The 20,390-nt window shown below is 33.7% G+C and overlaps 1 protein-coding gene across 4 annotated transcripts in view; it reads left to right on the plus strand.

Moving 5' to 3' along the window:
* The first annotated feature begins 1,026 nt into the window (after positions 1–1,026).
* LOC140435042 (ATPase family AAA domain-containing protein 2-like) overlaps positions 1,027–20,390 on the plus strand; it is a 91,408-nt gene continuing 72,044 nt past the window's right edge. The window contains exons 1-2 of one of the 4 annotated variants that reach the window (XM_072523726.1): positions 1,033–1,178; positions 8,235–8,309. In XM_072523726.1, coding sequence (XP_072379827.1) covers positions 8,247–8,309 — 63 coding nt within the window. In that variant the 5' untranslated portion in view covers positions 1,033–1,178; positions 8,235–8,246. Of the gene's footprint in view, positions 1,179–8,234; positions 8,310–20,390 lie in introns of all 4 variants that reach the window. The other 3 variants (XM_072523727.1, XM_072523729.1, XM_072523728.1) reach the window with 3 other exon arrangements.

Consider the following 20,390-nt stretch of genomic DNA (forward strand, 5'->3'; position numbering starts at 1 on the left):
CCTAATTCAATAAACTGGGAGATTTTGGAAAATCCCTAAATTAGGAACAAAACTATTAGCCGTTTACCTGCTGTTAAGATACAATAAATTGTAGATAGATTTGGGGATTAGATCATAAAATGCAAATGAGCGAACCCTTAGCGATTATCCAATAACTGAATGCCTCAGTGACCGAGACTTTCTAAGAATGTTGAGGGCTACTTAAATTGATCTTCTTTGAAATTGTAAATGTTTTGTACCTGTAGAGATTACGTACTTAGATCATTTCTTGATTAAAATGACTACAAAATTTTATACAAGAATTGAAATAAATTGGTATGTTTAAAAATTTTCAAATACAGTATAAAAATCTGAACTTTTATGCACTTTATGCAAACTTTTATACAAATATGCCAAAATATGAAATATTTGCATAAAATATGCACAATATGCAAAATATGCAATATGCATATTTGCCGAAGTCTAGTTATTATTCTACATAAATGTTTAATGATGTTCGTACTTGATTTCGTTTAGTTTTAATAGTATATTATTTTAGTTTAATTTCTCCTTTTTTAAGTACTGCAGTCAATTTGCTTATTGTAGGTACATTGTATTGTGTCAGACATTGTGTATATCTAAGTAAAGTCGGCTTCATTGTGTTTACAAAGAAATGGTTATTTTATTTTTAACGACTGTGGTACTTCGGATAAACAGTATCTACCAATCCGGCAGACTTCGAATCCTTTCTACCAATCCGACAAACTTTGAATCTTTTGCGGAAGAAAATAATGGCAACGCTGTAACGAGTAACCATTTAAAATTTGGCGCAATTTGGTGACATAAAATTGTAATTTTGACAGAATTATATTATAAAAAGCGATTCCAGATTACCTTTTGCAAAATTTATACTTATAATTATTTATATTCGTATTTAAAAATTTCACATATGAATAATTGTTAGTATTCTGTGATAATGTACAATGCAATTGTGATTAAATCACGGCTTATAGACGGTTGACAGTTGACAAGTATTTTTATTTTGTACAGAAGTGTTCTGTTCTGTTCGTTATAGGACGACAAAGTCAAAGTGAAAGCTTTTTATATAGTTGTTAAAAGAGCCGAAGTAAACGAATTAGGTATCTTTTGTTCTATCTTAACATTAAAAACAGTTTTTAAATTTTTATTTTACATTTTGGGTAAGTTTTTATTGATAATACTTTTAAAAAGCACCTAAATATGCTTTAACAAAGTGATTGCATGATGTGATTATTTGCTTTTGCATTTTCAAATAACGCCATAGTCTGGTATTTTATTATTGTTTTTATCTATAACCGTTAAATAACAAATGGTTTACCGCAAACTTAAATCTACAGAAGGAAATATGAATACAGATTTTATATTCTGCTCTTTTAGTCATTACTATTTCTATAATGGAATCGACCTTCTATCTGATTTTTTTTCTAACTGTAGTCAAATTGATTTTCCTTACATTCTGAAGTAAAAGTAAAACAGTATTATAGATATTGTTAAATAAAACAGACATTGAGGTTAATATGGTAAACTCCCATTGTCTTAATTTTTAAACCAGTAAAGAAGAGATACCTTTTATTAATGTTCCATTCAAGTAAACAGAACAACTTTTGTCCTCATATTAGATGTTTTTTATTAAAATCGGATCACATTATTCAATATTGTATATTATGTATGCATTCATTAGACATGTAGCTTCTTATTCATGTTAGAGCCTCCATTACTTTTAAATGCATGAAAGATACTTATTTATCTCCCAGATCTAATGTTTATTGACTTCTAATTTATGCATATATAACATTTATTATGTGATTTATTTCAATAAGGGAATCATATTTTCCTTTATTTATATAAGATGTAAAAACCACAGTGGTATAAGGAAAATTAAAATAGACCAGCTTATAAAATTAAACATTAAAATGGTTGACAGCTGTGAAGGTGTAATTGAGTGAATGTGTAAATAATTTATTTATAATAAAACAAGTTTACAAAAAATAGAATATGGACTTATTTTTCTAAATTTATAAAAGTCTATATGACACAGTTGTATAGTTGATAAAAAATAGTACTATTAGTCACATTAGATGATTAAAGCGAGGTAGCTATCCTGCTGAGTACCTATATTTCACTGATTTATGATCATATACTTGGACGCTATGTTACTCGTATTACTTTTTGCTATTTTGGTTTAATTTTAACCACCTGACAGTGGCTGGAAATTACTTTGCAATCAAGCATACATCCTTCTAGCTCATAGTCAAACAAAAAAACTATTCACTTGCTGTTAAAAATATTCACAAACTAAAACAGCATCAATTCAAACAAACATTTATTTTTAAAAATTTTTAGTTGTTTATAGAGTAGCATTTGCAAATGGAAAGTTTTTAATGAATATACACTTATTCATGATCATTCTGAAGTGATTTTATATTCTTATTAAAGTGACACAACAAAACTGCAGAGTACAAAAGACAAGGACAGTCAATGACAAAAAATAAGTACAATACCTAGAAATATTTACGAATTTAGTCCTTATGAAATCACACACTTACAGTTCTGCTGAAAAAGCAATTGCCGATGACAATGCAAGTCAATGTTAGTAAAACTAGTAGTAATAAGAAGACTGAAAGAAACTGGTTTAAATCTAAAATTCCCCGCCAAAGTTCCTAGACTTCCTTTCGCATATCACAAAACTAGACAGTTACAATTTGCACAAATCCATGCTAACTGGAATGAGCAGCAAAGGCGAATTCTGTGCATGGATGAAATAAGAATTCAACTGTGGAAGTCAGACAGATACTTGGAGAACATTTCACAGAATTTGCTGTAGCACAAAATGTTAGTTTTGGTAGCGGTTCCATTAGTTGGTAAAGTTACACAGAGCTTGTTAAGGGGGATCCTTACTACTTAATAACTTACTTCAAATAATATAATAATGTGATAATGTGCCTGTAATAAAACTATTTGAAGTTTTAAGAGCTGTTTATAATATATGATTATCCACTTATTTATGATGCCAAAGCTGGTTGACTTAATGAGACCCCTGGAAGCTTTTGGGATGTGGCTTTTTATAAGCATTTTGAAAATACCGTGGACTGATCATTATTACAAACTAAGTGGTGTTGCACAAACTGGGAAGAGACTGAACTTTTGACCAGCATTAAAAAGAGAAAGACAGCATATTTGGGACACATACTTAGAAATGAGAACTATGAGTTGTTGCAGCTGATTATGAAGGTTAAAATCAAAGGAAAAAGGGGTTCTGGTAGTCGACAAATATCCTGGCTAAAAAACATTCGTGACTGGACCATATTAAACACACAGACACTTTTAAGGAAAGCAGAAGATAGAGATAAATTTGCAATGGTTGTACCCAACTTTCCTTAGTGGAGTCTACACTAGATAAAATTAACATAACAGTTATAAAAGTCTGCACAAGGCCAATGAGATAGGTCCATTATCCTCAACTCTATTTAAAATATATTCAGGAGGTACTAGATACCTGACATAGGAAGTGTTACAGAATGAGTACAGATAAGGAGCAAGACACTCTACACACCTTACTTTTTGCCGATGATCAAGTAGTTGTAGGCAACAATGAGGAAGATATCTCACTTATGATGAGGAAACAATGTTACATTTGAAAATAAATTTTCCAAAAACTGAACATCTATGCATTGGAAAATTAGCTCCTAACAAAAATAGAACAATCAAGACAAATAAGAAAAAAATTAAGACAGTGGAAATAAAATTCCTCAGTCGAACAGAGAGAATATTAAAGTTCAGACATAGAAGAAATGAAGATGTTAGACAACAGATGGGAGTAGCAGAAAAAATCACCTGATACTAACGACCTAACAGCTTATATGGTATGGACACATGGAAAAGTGACCAAACGGAACGTTAAAATATCATCCTGCAAATGGAAGAAAACACAAATGAAAAATAATATGGAAAAAAGGAATCGAAGATGTATTGAGGGAAAGAAACTTGGAAGAAAACAATTGATAGGATAGGAGAGGATGGGGTTTGAGATGAGGGATGCAGCAGAAGCTGTGGAACCCCTTGATATATATTTACTTCAAATAATAAAGTAAGGGAGAATACTTAGGAGTGGGTTGAGCAATGTGAGCTCCTGATTTAGTTGTAGTTTCGTTGGCCTGTTTACAGCTATCAAAAATAGAAATTGGCTTGATGATTGTCAACCTTCTGAGAGGAGATGGCACATAAAGAATAGTATTCATACTGCTATAATATTTTTTGTGGTAATACAATATAATAAAGTTTTCATTCATTTAAAAAAGTGTTTATTATTGATTAATCATGTCTGTCACTTAGCTTTATTCATATACTAATGCTTTTTTATGAATGTGCTTTGATTTGAGTAATAATGATTTCATTTTTAAATCATTCAATAAATAATAATAATGTTAGCTTTGATTAGAATCCTTGTAGCAGTAGTTGTAGTATTAACCATAGAATTTTCTTAACATTAAAGTTCGTGTATAAAAGCTGTTGATGCACTAGACATTAAAAGTTAATTAAAAATAAATCATTACTTTATATCTGTAAGAAATGCTTAATAATATTGTGCATGCATACTTTTACTACTATAAAAACATAGTTTTAATGTCTTTTTCAAGTGGAGAACACCAATCATAATTTAGTATATATATATACATACATACAATTTATCTTCATAATTTTCTCTATTCTACTGCAATAATATTTTGAAGCGAAGCGTCGATACTGGCGTTATATTACTTGTATTGCCTATCGAGCACACATACACACATCTCTTGGGTTAGTAACCACTGGGAGTCCTGCGTTGTCATGCAATTTACTAAGTTAACACACGAATTTCATTTTCCTTGTGGAAGTTACCATAAAAGGAAAGTTGTTGGTTTCCATAAAAATGAACGGTGTAACTGTTTGCTTTGAAATTAACTGTATTTGGCCTTATTTGACTCACCCCCATGATAGTATCATTTAGTTTGATATCTCAGAAAGTGGATTGCTCAACTTGCCAGCTTCACTTCACATTCCATATAGCTGTTCATCATTTTCATCTTATGTCTGGTGATCTTTTGTTCCCAGAGAATTTCCTGGCTAGTGATTTGGAATGTTCTTTAGTTTAATTGTGTATTTCTCACCCTGCCGGCTCTTTATTTCCGTAGCCCATTATCGTCTGCTTCCCATTTCCATGTGCTAGTTTGGTCCACACCGAGTATTTCGGTTCCTCGGCACCACCTATATCTGAGAGGCATTCTCCTATTTGCCACCTGGGGAGGCGCCCGATGGTGGATCTAGCAACCACACATGGGTCTCACCCTATGAGTCGACGTTTATTTTCTTGTTTTTATGTAATCTTACACCTGATGCTGCAATTATATATGTTTTTAACACGTTTCCGGGTGGTATCAATGTGATGTCTTACTATGCCGTACTCTTTGGACAGTGAGGCATCAGTATAATGCCACACTACTGTTTTGTATTCAGGACACCGTGGCATCAACTATAGCCCACACAGCTATATAAATTACATTGTATGTTGGACAGGATGGTCCAAGGAGCAAAATAATATTTCCTGATTGGACATGAGACGGTTTTTATGAAAGATGTGGAAATTATAAAACTTTATGAAACAAATTAAGGATTTTATTCAGAATATGCAAAAATAATATAACATCTTATTATTTTAAAACAGCATTAATTGTTAAGAAAAAACAAGAAATACAATAAGGTTTTTTTGCATTCTTTGCACAAAAATTTATAACGAGAACACTTGTTTTGAGCTTCCTTCCGCACCAATTCATTCTTCATTCTGACATAGCAAACCACACATCTATTTTTTCTTCCTTCTACAAACCCGTGACTAACATCGGTGTTGTCGTTGAGATTAGTCTAAATAGCGGACATTTCACCCAGTAGTTCTATAGCGACTTCTGTTTTGAACTCTGTTTTAGTCACTTTAGTTTGTGTACCATTTATTTTCTCATCAAAATCAATGTGAATACGTTTTTTCTGATCTGAGAGATCAATAAAGAATTTTGAATCATTGTAATCAACACTCATTCTGGGATTTTCTATTTTTTTGCCTTTATATAGACATTTTAACATTTCATCTCCGTGTTTTGTACTAATCATCACGACTTCCCTTTTGTCACACCATTTTAACATTACAACTGCAGAATTACTTTGTATGGAAATTTTTTCATTTTTTTTTAGGTTTTGTTCTTGAAAACCTCGGCATTTCATTTCTTTTTTTGACCGAACAGTGTCAACAAGGTGAGTTTTACGGCTGAGCTGTGTGAGAGCGAGGGTGACACTTGTATAATAATTATCTGTGAAGATAGTACGACCACTATCTAAAAACCCTTCCTTAAGTGATCGAACAACAGCTAAAGAGGCATTTTGACCACCTTGACTATCTTTTTCGCAGTAAATTTTGAGGTCATAAGTGTAGCCGTTTTATAAGCAAAGCTTATACAATTAGATACCAAATTTGTCTTTTTTATTTTTGATATATTGCTTGAATTTCAAGCGACCACGATAAGGTACCATCGTCTCGCCAATACAGACGTTTTCTCCAGGAGTAACAATTTGCTGAAATCTAGAAATAAGTGTTTGAACCATCGGAGATATTTTGTGAAGCCGATCAAAATCCAGTGAGTTTGGTTGTGCCGCTGTTTCATTATTGTTGAAGTGAATATTTGAAAGTAATTGCTCAAAACGATATCTAGACATTTTGTGTCTTATATTGGTAATAAATAATTAACTTCTGCTCCAATAATCGCTTAATCCTGTGACGTTTAGCAATCCCACCCATACAGTTACCCAAAAGAATATTTCCATTTCTTTTCTAGTAGTTTATATCCAACGTTTATACATATTTAGATTTGGCTACAACAGGTCGGCCATTTATGTGTTGATCTGCATATAAATTCGTTTGGTCAATTACATAATTGATCAAGTCATCAGTCACAAATAGTTTGTAAAAGAAATAAGGAGTTTCTGTAAAATTGTTGTAATACTTCAGTACCCCAGCATTCTGACTAGCATGCGGAACATTTTTCAACTTGGAAGTGTCAATTTTGCTTCATAATAAATCTGAACTCTAGCCTTCATTTTCTGTGACAACAGTAAATGCAGAAATTACAGTTTCCATTGTCTGTTGTGTCAGGTCATCCTAGAAAGAAATTAGTTTTGGTATATTGCTAGACCCTCGCACTGCAAGATTGCGTTCGTCCGGTACTTCACTGATGTCATGTAATTTTCTCAGTTTCCTATGAATTTCTTCGGAAGAATCCGAGGTTTTTGTGTCGCTGGGTATATAGTCATCTGATGATCCATAATTTGCATATGGGTCGTCCACTGCTACGTCTTCATCTGACATAAGCTCTTCGTATAAACTCTTTTCCGTTCAGGAACGTATCGAAAAAATTCGTGTAATCCAATATTTTATTGTACACTCATACAATAACCGTACGCGAAGAGTACCGAACAAAGAATGAATCAGAATATTACGTCAAATACCACGGTCGCTTCATACAAAAATCAACAAGTTTGAGGTATCGCGTAAATGCCACGCTGTCCAGACAAAAAAAATTATAGAGCTCGGAAAGCGAGGCATCGGTGTGATGCCTCAAAAATGTTGTGCGATAACTAAATTTTGTAAATTTTTTAATGAATGAGAAATCCGGAAAGGCATCCACGACTATTATTTACAAAAAAAAACTTAACCTATGGAAAAAAAAACAAATTATAACACTGGAGCTGAACGTGTTATTAGTGATTTATGTTCGTGGAATGTGCCATAAAATATGTTGCAAAACTAATTTCCCAATAATAATTATCTAATACGGTAGCAATTATTGTGTTAGCAGCTATCACTTGTCAATTGATTGTGCATTCCTTCTAAGAGATTAATTAAATAAATTTGACGCTATATAAACAATAGAAAAATAGCTAAAATTTTAAAATAAATATATTTTATAAAATAGTAAATATAGATTAAATCCATCATTTTAAGTATGTAACATTTTAACTTGTGCAATATCTGTCCATATCTAAATTGCGAAATGCCTTGTTTTAGAGTAATAAATTTTTACTATATATTGTACTAATTTTATGTAATATATTTTATCAGTATTGGAGTTCTCCATTTTTGTTTTTAAATCAATTTGTAAATAATAAATATCTAACTAAATAAATTGTCACAGTTGTTAAGTGTTATGGTCAATACTCGACGAAAGGAGTCGAACGGCTCTCCAGAAGGCCCGAAACATCGGACTAGGGTAGGTCCTTACACATTTATTTTGTTTTAGGGAATGTATATCTTAAATTTCAGAAAAACACATTTAGTGTGAGAAACTCTTAGCACCAATTATAAACTCAAAAGTGAAATTTAGAATTTAATAAGGGAAGGTGGGGGAAATCTACGCACTTAAGCATCTCTTTTTATTATTGTTTATTAAGTTATTAAACCTATTCAAAGTATTCGTTTTTACGATTGGTAGGTTGCTAACCTTGCCAATCACCCTCCACATTTTATCCGGGCTTGGGACCGCCTGTGGTAACCGCAGAGCTACTAAATCCACCCGGCAATCACCCCAGGCAGTGTTCTCTGCTATGCAGACGACGCAATAATACTCTCTCAAAGTATGCTTCACCAATTTGATATAACCGCCAGAAAATTTAACATGTTAATTTCCCCAAAAAAGACAAAATGCGTGTTTACAACAGCAAATTTACTAAGATGTAAATTGGAACTGGAAGGTCAGATAATAAAACAAGTGATGAAGTTTAAAAATCTAGGCATCACATTATCTAGCTACGGAAAGCTCGGAACTGAAGTGGAAGATCAAGAGAATAGAGGAAACAGAGCCGCAAGTTGCCTGAATGAAACGACATGAAGAAATTAAAATATCGGGAAAGAAATGAAAGACAAAATTTACAAAACAGTCATCAGACCAATAATGACATACGCGACAGAAACACGACCTGACACTGAGACGACAAAAAGGATGTAAGAAACAGCAGAGATAAAAACACTGATGGTAAGACACTATGGGACAGAGCTAGAAGTACAGATATACCACGTAGATGCAAGGTGGAGAACATGAAGAATTGGTTAAGAAATAGAAGAGTAAAATGAACCGATTATATAAGCCGAATGACAACAAATAGAGAAGTAAAGATGACAAGAGACGGTTCTCCAATAGGAAGACGATCAGTAGGAAGACCACGAAAACGATGGAACGACAACTTACTGAAGGCACATTGAAAAACAGAGTCATGTCTCCATAAAAAGAAGAAGAGCCTATTCAAATTAATATAGTTAACTGCGAATATTTATTCTAAACATATATAACACACATATAGTCAAACGGTAAATACACATTCTGAAATTATCAGTTATATTTTCTTGACTGCTGCGTAAATTAACCATCTAGGTACGTGGGTAATTTTACGCAGTGTATCGGTAAATTTTACGCAAATTAAAAACTTATACAGCTTGATTTTTTCATTACAAAAAATATTGTTTAAACTGAGTATTTATTCAACGCATATGTCATATATATAGTCATTCAAACCTTTTCTCGCAGTGCAATCGGCATGGGCCCAACCTAAACAAGATACACATTGATACAATTATCTGTTCTTCCCGAACTCACATCGTCTAGTCGGATCCACATCGTCTATTTGATCATCATCAAGATGCTTTTCTCGTCATATTCCGATTCGTCCATTTCACTATTTTGACATTTAATCTTTTTGACATGGGCTGATTTTTAAGGCAACATTTTTCGTTGTACCAGCTGCCTTCTTCCTGTTTCTCTCTTCAAATCAACTTCTTCGAGAACCTTCTTCATGGGTGTCGATGTCAGATCCTGATCTAGAAATAAGATCAAGAATAGAATAGACCAAAAAATCATTTGAAAAGAATTAAAAGACTCCTTCCTACGTTATTCTCGAATAAAACTCAAAACAAAACTACGTTTTTCAAAATTTCTGGCCGACTCTCCTCTACGCAGTTAAACGTGGACGCTTAAACCACAGACTAAATAACAATCAGAATGCCTACTCTCAGATGCCGCCTTTGAAGTTTGTCAGCACGCGATCGCCATATTTGAAACAGAAACATAGACTCGAATTGAGAAATTTGTGACAAGCTACGACAGAACTGTAATTTAAATTTTTAGAGATTAATAATTTAGTACATTTGAAATAATTTAATCTATTCTTCAACTAAAATTATGAATAAAATAGTGCATATTATGTCTATAGTGGCCGTAAATAAATTAAACCTGGTTAATTTTTCTATGCACACAAGATAAAATGTCACTCAACAGCACTGGTTCCGACCATGATACTATGATTAAGAAGATAAGATATTGCGCATAAGTCGTGACGTAATTGGAGAGTTGCACGTGTGTAATGTCAGTTTTTTGTATGTGTCAATGAATAATCTTTAATAAATAGTTTGGAGATATCCTTTTGTGTACGATTATTGTAATTATTAAACCTTTATTTAATATTATTATTTTGCTAATCGAATAATTTTATCACAGAATGCATAAAAATCCCATTTAACTTTAACAAGAATTCAAATTCTACTCTCCAATGACGGCATGCGCGAACACGACCGATTTTGTGCTACGGGAAGATCCTATCTTGTTAGTCATAGTATCATGGTTCCGACTATAACATGGCTGATTCCGTCTGTGCGAACGAGATGCGCGTACTTATTTTTTCAAGCAGAGTGGGCATTCTGATTGTTTATTACTCTGTACTTAAACATCAACCGTAAATAAATTAGAAGTCTTTAAAATGTGGATCTACCGGAGGATCCTCAAATTTTCATGGACATCGCATATCTCAAACGAAGAAGTACTGCAGAGAGGAACGAAAACTTGTCAACACAATGAAAGTTAGGAAAACACACAAAAGTTAGGAAAACATCATACTTAGGCCACATCTGAGAAATAATAAGTACCGATATGCTTAACTAATAGAGAATGGAAGGTCGAGGGAAAGAGATGACTAGGAAGGAAAATACTCTAAGGCTAAGGAACATCTACAACGTTGGACAATTTTCATCTTTAAGTGCCGTCTCCCGATCGGAGGTTGGATATCATCATCACTATCTTTACTCTATCTACTGCTGCTCTGAAGAGTTCTATAGAACTGCATTTAAACATGTTGGACAATGGACAGGGCTAAATTTAGAATAGCTAATAAGAACATCTGAAGACAGAGAGGAGTTTTCAATTGTAGCAGCCAACCTCAGATATAGATATATAGGTTGATAGAAACACAGAAATTGAAAAATTGATAGAAATATAATAATCCAGACACTAAAAAATCTTCAGGTAGAACTCCCAAAAGATGTCTTAAATTGGTGAAAAGCCAAGGCACGCAAAACTGAATCGTGGAAACTGTTTGAATGATAAACAGAAGTATGGTCCACTTCAAACAGAAAATTCTAAAAATATTGTAAAGGTCCTCTATTCGATGATTGCTATTTTATCGTAAAACCACGGAGTAGTAATTTTACCAAGGAGGAGCACACTCCTCAGAGTGTGAATTCCTAGAATTTGGCTTGTTAAAACAAGCGAATTCACTGTTGGGTTTATACCATTTTTAGTACGGGTTTATTTTCAATAAACAGTGAAATAAACAAGTACTTTTTAACTGTTTTATTAAGAGCGTATGTTATTGGTAGAAACTTGATAATTGATAATAAACGCTGATAATTCTTTGTAATGAGATTATCCAGTCTAGTAGATCCAATACCATGCTTCGTCTGAGTAGTTTGTTGTAGGTTGTAGCAACAACTGTAGTGATTGATTAATAATCTTTTAGTTTTTGATGCTTTTCTGTTTTTCTTCACGGATGATTTCATTCACATTCAAATTTTTAGATATTTATGAAGATGGTTATACGAAATGGAATAATTTGGTTTGTGTTGTTGGAGCGTCTTGTTACAATTAAATAATTATATTTTTAGGTTGTAATTCTGCAATTTTCTGTCATTTGATCATCTCAGTTAAGTTTGTGTTGGAAGTAAAATCCGGTTGGAAAAAACTGTTATGAAAAACCGAAAAATGAGCAGAAGTTCCGTTCAATTAGAACCACAGTTTTGTTTGGACGCTAAGTAGGAGATATTCAAGAAAGATCCAAAAATATTGTTTTACGAAATTGAAAAAATATATTCCATTGAGATTTCCGTCAAAAAAATACGGACCGATAACATACTCACCCATAATGCCGCCCCAAATGTTAACACTCCATTGTTGTTGGCAATCAATAATACGAAATAAATGTTTGTTTTTTTCTTCTTGATGTGCCTATCCGTTACGAATGTTGGCGATCATCATGGCAATCTTTATCTTATCTGCAGCAGCGCGGAAAAACTGCACAGATGTTGTATTGAACCAGATTCAATATAAAATGTTTGTTTACTTTATCATAATAATGAAAATTATGTCTATTTACTAGACCATTGTTGTGACCAACTTTATCTCAAGTCCATAAACAAAAATTTTATCGTTTATCACAATCCTGTTCTGTCAAATGCTCTGTAGTTGAATGTGATACGGATAATAGTGACTTGTCTACAAGTATTCTACAAGTATTCTACATACACTAGTTTGACTTATTTCTAATTCACCAGAAAATTTTTTTAGTACTAATATTTGGGGTTTTCGTAACAGAAAGCAGGATATTCAGTTCGTTGACGTTGTCACTACTAACTGGTTTATTTTTATTTACCTTTTCGTATGCAACATTACCAGTAGCACGGAATCTATTGAGCAATCTCTCAAAAACTTCATTTTTTGAGTGTTTTCTATCAGGATACTTTTAAGCGTAAACTTTAGAAGCTATGCCATAATTTTCCAAACATTCCCCAACGCAAAGTACCGTGTCGACTCTTTCGTAGATAGCGTAATTCTTCATTTTTACGATCAATTAAATTTAAAGATAATACGTGAATGTTTATATTTTTGACAATTATCAGACCGTAATGCCATAAAATGACAATGTCATACAATGACATTAACTAACTACATTGGTTTGTTTTAAAATCGATTTACCGATTAAGAATATAAATAATCGTAAATTACGCAAAAGCTATAACACCTAGATACATTGATATGTTTATGCCAATAAAAAGAGAATACTTTGTTTAATATTACTATTGATTAATATATATCGTGTTGCATTTAAAATAAGCCTCATATTCTTCTTCTTTGTGAACCATTTTCCATCCACTCCTGAATGTGGGTCTCTCCTAATTGCTTCCATCTTTCTCTATCTTGCGCCAATCTAATCCACTGTTTGCCTGCCACTGTTCTTATGTCATCTACCCATCTTTTTTGAGGTCTTCCCATGCTTCTTGTTGTCGTCCTTGGTCTCCATTCTAGAATTCTCCATGTGCACCTGTTGTCATTATATCGGGCTACGTGACCTGCCCAGCGCCATTTCATTTTTGCAATTTCTTCCACAATATCCCTAATTTTCGTTCTACGTCTTATGTGAACATGTCTACGTGTTTCTAATCTTGTCTCTTAGTGATATTCCAAGCATGATTCGTTCCATTGCTCTTTGCGTTGTTTCTAATTTTTTAGCAGATTTTTGGTAAGGGCTACTGTCTCCAAGCCGTAAGTACAAACTGGTAGTATGCATGTGTTATACACCTTTTTCTTTAAGTTTACAGGAATGGAGGTGTTTTTTAAGATATATGCTAATTTGCCGAAAGCGCCCCATGCCAGTTGTGTTCTTCTTTTAATTTCAGCATCTTGATTTGGTTTTCCTAGTTTGATAACATGACCTAGATATACATAACGTTCAACATTTTCTATGGTATGATTTTGTATTGTTATATTTGTCTGGTCTCGGCTTAGTATTTTTGTTTTGCTGTAGTTCATTTTTAAGCCTACCGCTCCTGAAACTGCATTTAATTGTTGTAACATATCATTTAGTTCTTGGATATTATCGGCTATTAAAACTATGTCATCTGCGAATCGCAAGTGGTTTAAGTATGATCCGTCGACGTTGATACCCTTATTGTTCCATTCTAGTTTCTTAAAAATGTCTTCTAGAGCAAGGGTAAATAGTTCGGGAGAGATGGTGTCTCCTTGTCTTACTCCCCGTTGTAGTCTTATGGGATTAGTTTTTGTGCTTTCGTCCAGCTTTATCTGCATGGTGGCATTTTCATATATGTTTTTAATTATGTTAGTGTATCTTGAATCTATCTATACGTGCATTTTCTAGAGATTCAAGCACTGCCCATAATTCGATGGAATCGAATGCTTTATGGAAATCGACGAACGCCATATGAATTGGAACATTATACTCGGTACATTTTTCTATCAGTGTTCTTACGGTGTGCAAGTGGTCTATGGTACTAAAATGTTTTCTGAATCCAGCCTGCTCGATAGGTTGATAGAAATCGAGCTTATGTGTTAGGCGGTTGGTTATGATTTTAGTTAGTAATTTATATACAGATGTGAGAGCAAGGATATTGGTCAGTAATTCTCGATGTTTGCTTTGTCTCCTTTCTTGAATAGTAAAATGACTTCGGAGTTGTACCATTCTTGAGGAGTCTTTCCTTCATCAATTACTTTATTAAATAAAATATTTAATACCTGTTCTATTTTTCTTCCACCGATTTTCAACATTTCGACTGTAATTTTATCCTCTCCCGGACATTTATTCGTTTTTTAGTTGATTTAGGGCCATTCTTATTTCATAGTCGGTTATGTCCGGTATTTCTTCTGAGCCGGTGTTAATTATTGTTCGTTCAGTACGTCGTTGTTGTGGTTGTGTATTTGCTGAGTATAATTTAGTTTAGAATTTTTCAATGGCCTCGCTTATTTCCTTTCTGTCTCGGACGGTGACGTTTTTCTCATTTTTTATTTCTATGATTTTCCTGTGCCGTTTGAGTTTTTTGCTTTGAGTACTTTCATATTGCAGTTATCTTGTATTATATTTTTTATTAGATTGTTACTATAGTTTCTATGATCGTTCCTAATTTCTTTCTTCACGTTTTTGTTTAAACTTTTGAAGCTGTCCGAAGTTCGATCTGTTCTGTTTCGTCTTTCTTTTAGTAATTTAATTGTATTAGGTTGAAGTTTAGATGTTTTGGCTGTTTTCGTGTTTGAGCATATTTTCTTAACCGATGTTGTTACAGTTACTTTTATTTTATTGGCTAGTCTGTTTATATCCATTTGTTTCAGTGTCTCTACTGATTTTAGTCTTGTGCTTAGCTCTTTTTGGTATTCCGTTTGTTTTTGAAATAGGACATCGGTGGTTGGGTATCGTTCTCGTTTAATAAGTTTGTTTCGTTCTACTCTCGTCTGTATTTTAATATTCTCTCTAACCAATCTATGGTCACTTCCGGTATAGAATTTGTTTAGTACTGTCACGTCGGTGCATATGTTTTTGTTATTGGAGAGTATATAGTCTATTTCGTTCTTAGTTTTCTTGTCTGGGCTGATCCATGTCCATTTACGTTGTTTATATTTTTTAAAGAAAGTGTTGAGACAAAATAAATTTTCGTTGTTTAAGTAGTTGTACAACATCTCACCCCTTTCGTTCCTGTTGTCCAGCCCAAAGCGACCGATATATTGTGTGTCACCCTCTTCTTTTGTTCCAAGTTTTGCATTAAAATCTCCTGTGATTATTACGAAGTGTGATTTTTCTTGGTTCCTTGCTGTTGTCAGATCCTCGTAAAATGATTCAGCTTCCTCGTCTGTTGAGTTTCCTGTCGGTGCATATCCATGTATTATCTGTAAGCTGTATCTGCTGTTCAAAGCGATGACAAGATATATGACTCTGTTTGATACTTCACAGAACTTCGTTACTTTATAGGGAGCTCGTTTATTTATCAGGAACGCTACACCGCCTATGTGATGATTTTCTACGAAGTTTTTCTGGTATAGGTGGTGACCAGATTTTAAGATGGTACATACTTCTCCTGGTAAGCCTCATATTACACATTGAATAATCCAATAATGAAAGTGTAAATTTTGAACACCCTGCAAAGAGATGTTTAAGAATCAATCATGGAATACATTCAATTAATATCCAACTATTTAGATGTAAGACTAAATTTGTTATATTGATTAAATAAGTTGAGAATGAATCTTCTTCTAAAACTTTACATTTTAAGAAAAGTACTTAGAATACTCTTAGGTATAGGGAACTCTTATGAAACTATATTATTTTTTGCGGACAATTAGAAAATGCAATAAAATATAGGATGTCTCAAAAAAAGATATAAGTTTAAACGCTGCAATTTATTGGGACATTCTGTATATTTCAGAATAATTTTAAAATGTACCTATTTATCAACTTAAAAACTATTACTGTAATTTTTTTTAAATCTTCTACCCTTTCGCTGTAATCTTCCGTCCCGTTAGTGGTGACCCACCCTGTATATACAATTAAAAATACTTAATTTAGTATTTAGTAAGGCCTCCTCTAGCTCTTACAATAGCTTCCAGCCTACTATGAATGCTGCTGAGAAGTTTTTAAATGGTTGCTTGTGGAAATCGAAAACATTCTTCCTGTGCGGCAATTCGTAACTGTGCTATCGAGTTCAACGATTTTATTTGTTTTTAAAATTCTATGAAGACTGGTACGTGAAACACCAGAAGCATTTAAACATGACCCAAAACTGCATTTTCAATACCTGGGATTGATGCATGAAATTTATTTATTTTTAAAATTCAATGAACGCTAGTGTGTAAAACACCAGAAGCATTTACATATGACTCAAAGCTGCATTTTCAATAACTTTATTTCGAACTGGATGACTTACTTCTCATTTGATGTTGTCTGACCCCGTCGCGTCGTTTAAAACCTGTCAATGAAGTGTTGTACGTATTGGTAGATAGCATTTTTCTGTGGATGATTTTGATTAAAAACTCTTTCCTCGGCTTTAGCCTAAAGCGACGTTTACGAAAACCAAACTCAGCTTCTAACTAGATCACTGAATTACGAATTACTATGTTCGAATTCCGCCAGCAGCTATTCAAGAACTTTTGTGAAGCATGCCTAAGAGGATGGAGGCTATTTTAGCAGCTAGAGGAGCAATACTAAATAATAAATTGGTATTAATGATCTTAATTAATAAAAATTAATTAAATAAATAAAATAATTTATAAAAAAAGAAACCAACAAAAAGAAAATGGATAAATGACAAGGCTAAAAAGGCCATACAGAAAAGAGATGAAGAACACAAGAAAATATGGAAAGAAAAACCAGAGAAAGAAGAGCAAGCTACGAAGGTGCAAGACGGAGGGCCGATAAAATATGCCGAACAGAGAAAAGAAAATATAAGAACGATAATATACAGAAAATGGAAGAAAATCTCCAAAGCAACGATGTAGAGGAAGCGTATAGATATCTACGCAATTTAAGAGAAGGATACAAACTCCAAACAAATCTATGCAGAAATCAAGAAGGGAAAATAACCAGTGATCCAAAAGAAATAAAATCAGTCTGGAAAACCTATTTCCAAACTCTCCTAGGAACGCAAGAAAATGACGAGCATATGAACATGCATCGCATTAAGAGCGTAGGCGCAAAATTTCGGGCCAAAGCTTTTTAAATGCATTCATTTTTTTCGAATCCTGAGAAAACTAATAAGTACTTTAAAAAAATTTAAACGCAGAATGAAAGAATACATTGTTACTGAGGGCCGAAAGTCTCTGAAAACTTCTATAATGTTTATTTTAATAAGTTACAGGCGAAACAAAAGAGAAAATTTACTGTGATTTTTAATTTCAAATATCTCATTCAAAAAAACTTTTTGTTTATTCTAAGGGACTTTCGGCCCTCGGTAATAATGTAATCTTGCATTCTGCGTTTAAATTTTTCAAAAATATTTGTTGGTTTTCTCAGGATTCGAAAAAAAAATGAATACATTTAAAAAGCATTGGCCCGAAATTTTGCGCCTACGCTCTTAAGGAATACACAGAAAATATAGAACCCCCGACGATGGAAGAGGTAAAACAAGCAATACGAGCACAGAAGAATAACAAGGCTTCGGTTAGTAAGACAAATGCATATGCTTATTAACAAGATTTAGAATGATGAAAAAATCCCTAGCGGAAAGATCCCTAAAAGATATGTTCCATGTACAACCATGAACTTTACCAACTGTTCAAAGAGGCACCGATTCGTTAAACTTCAGAGACTTCGATGGGCTGGTCATGTAGTGAGAATGGAGAATGAAAGATTGGAGAAAATCGGCGCGGGACCGGCGAGGTTGTAGGCATAGTTTGTTGGAGGCCAAGGCTCTATTTGGACTGTGGACGCCATTGGAGAGAGGAGATTAATAATCTTATATTTTGTTGCATTGTTGCTGCTTCCAATGAAATGTTCCGATTAAAATCGGGCTCTGTCATTAAGTCTTCTGTTTATTTGATGTAATATTGTAGACGAGGGAAGACAAATAAATGGAACAGATAAATTCAAGTATTTAGGAACCATAATATCGAACCAGGGAACAACAGAAGAAGATATAAACAACAGACTGAGACAAACAAGAAACTGTATAAGACAACTAAACTCAGTGTTGTGGGATAAGAACATTACGATAAAGACAAAAAAGAGAATATATAACACCCTGACAAGAAGTATCCTGACATATGGGTCCGAAAACTGGACAATAAACAAGAGAAATAGAGGTAGAATAAGAGCAGTAGAAATGGAGTTCCTGAGGAGAAGCTGTAGACTTACAAAAAGAGACAGAATTGAAAACGCAGAGATTAAGCGGAGAATGGGAGTGCAATCAGACATAATCGACTATATAGAGGAGAAGAGACTATCCTGGTACGGCCACGTCAGAAGAGCGGACATGAGGACGCTGGATAAACAAAATCACAGAATGGAGCCCGATTGTAAGAAGAAAGAGAGGAAGATCCCGAAGGTCATTCAGAGATGAAATCGACGAGGCTATGGAGAAAAGAACCCTGCGAGATGGAGACTGGAATGACAGGGAAAATTGGAGAAAACGGTTGAGTGAAGGAAGACAGTGAAAACTGTGGAAATCCTTAGTAGTAGTAGTAATATTGTAACAAGTTTACATCTTCTAGCAAAAGCTTGCTATCGCTTTGAAGCCAGTAGGTATATATCGTAGGAGCACGATTTATCAGTGTATTGAATTGGTAAACAACACCGCGTAATGAAGTCATTTCTACCTCCCATGTTCACATCTCACGCGAGTGCTGAATCAAACACGAAAAACCAATAAACGTCTCTCTTAACAAAGGTGTCATCTACTTATTATCGTGCAAAGAAAAACAAATTTATAAGCTGCTAAATGTTTTTACCATGATGCAAGTGCATCTTTAAGATTTTGCTGAATATACTTGATAAAGGATATCCAATGTCCCAAAATTACGAGTTAAGTTTAGTTTACGTAAAAATATGACATGCATACAATACAAATTATATTAAGTGATTATTATTCCCTTTATACGAGCCCCTTCCCATACCAGTTGGCCTAACGTTAGATTGATAAGAAAATTAAATTTTAGAGAACAAAAATAAAAGCGCAACGTAAATTTTAGAAGTTTTAATGCATTGAACATTTTTGAATTTCCTAATTATAGAAAATATTTTATAATGTAACGAAAGCTATTGATTAAACAAAATAATAATGAATTTAAAAAAACGCGTAGAATATGTACAATTAACAAAAAAATGTGAAAGTTTACCACTGAGTTACATCCCCTTTATTTTTAATGACATCCACAATTCTTCGAGGCATAGTTTTTACCAAGTTCTGACAAAATTCTAATGTAAACGAATCCCATATTTCTTGCAATTTTTCCTTTAATTCGTTGACGACCTGGTAGGATGTTTTCTCAAAACTTTTTTCATTTCGCGCCACAAAGTCTCTATCGGGGACAAGTCGGGACTGTTAGAAACCCATTCCAGAACTGACGCGGACATGAGGACGCTGGATAAACAAAATCACAGAATGGAGCCCGATTGTAAGAAGAAAGAGAGGAAGATCCCGAAGGTCATTCAGAGATGAAATCGACGAGGCTATGGAGAAAAGAACCCTGCGAGATGGAGACTGGAATGACAGGGAAAATTGGAGAAAACGGTTGAGTGAAGGAAGACAGTGAAAACTGTGGAAATCCTTAGTAGTAGTAGTAATATTGTAACAAGTTTACATCTTCTAGCAAAAGCTTGCTATCGCTTTGAAGCCAGTAGGTATATATCGTAGGAGCACGATTTATCAGTGTATTGAATTGGTAAACAACACCGCGTAATGAAGTCATTTCTACCTCCCATGTTCACATCTCACGCGAGTGCTGAATCAAACACGAAAAACCAATAAACGTCTCTCT

Source organism: Diabrotica undecimpunctata, chromosome 2, assembly GCF_040954645.1.
Source record: "Diabrotica undecimpunctata isolate CICGRU chromosome 2, icDiaUnde3, whole genome shotgun sequence".
NCBI classification, from domain to species: Eukaryota; Metazoa; Arthropoda; class Insecta; order Coleoptera; family Chrysomelidae; genus Diabrotica; species Diabrotica undecimpunctata.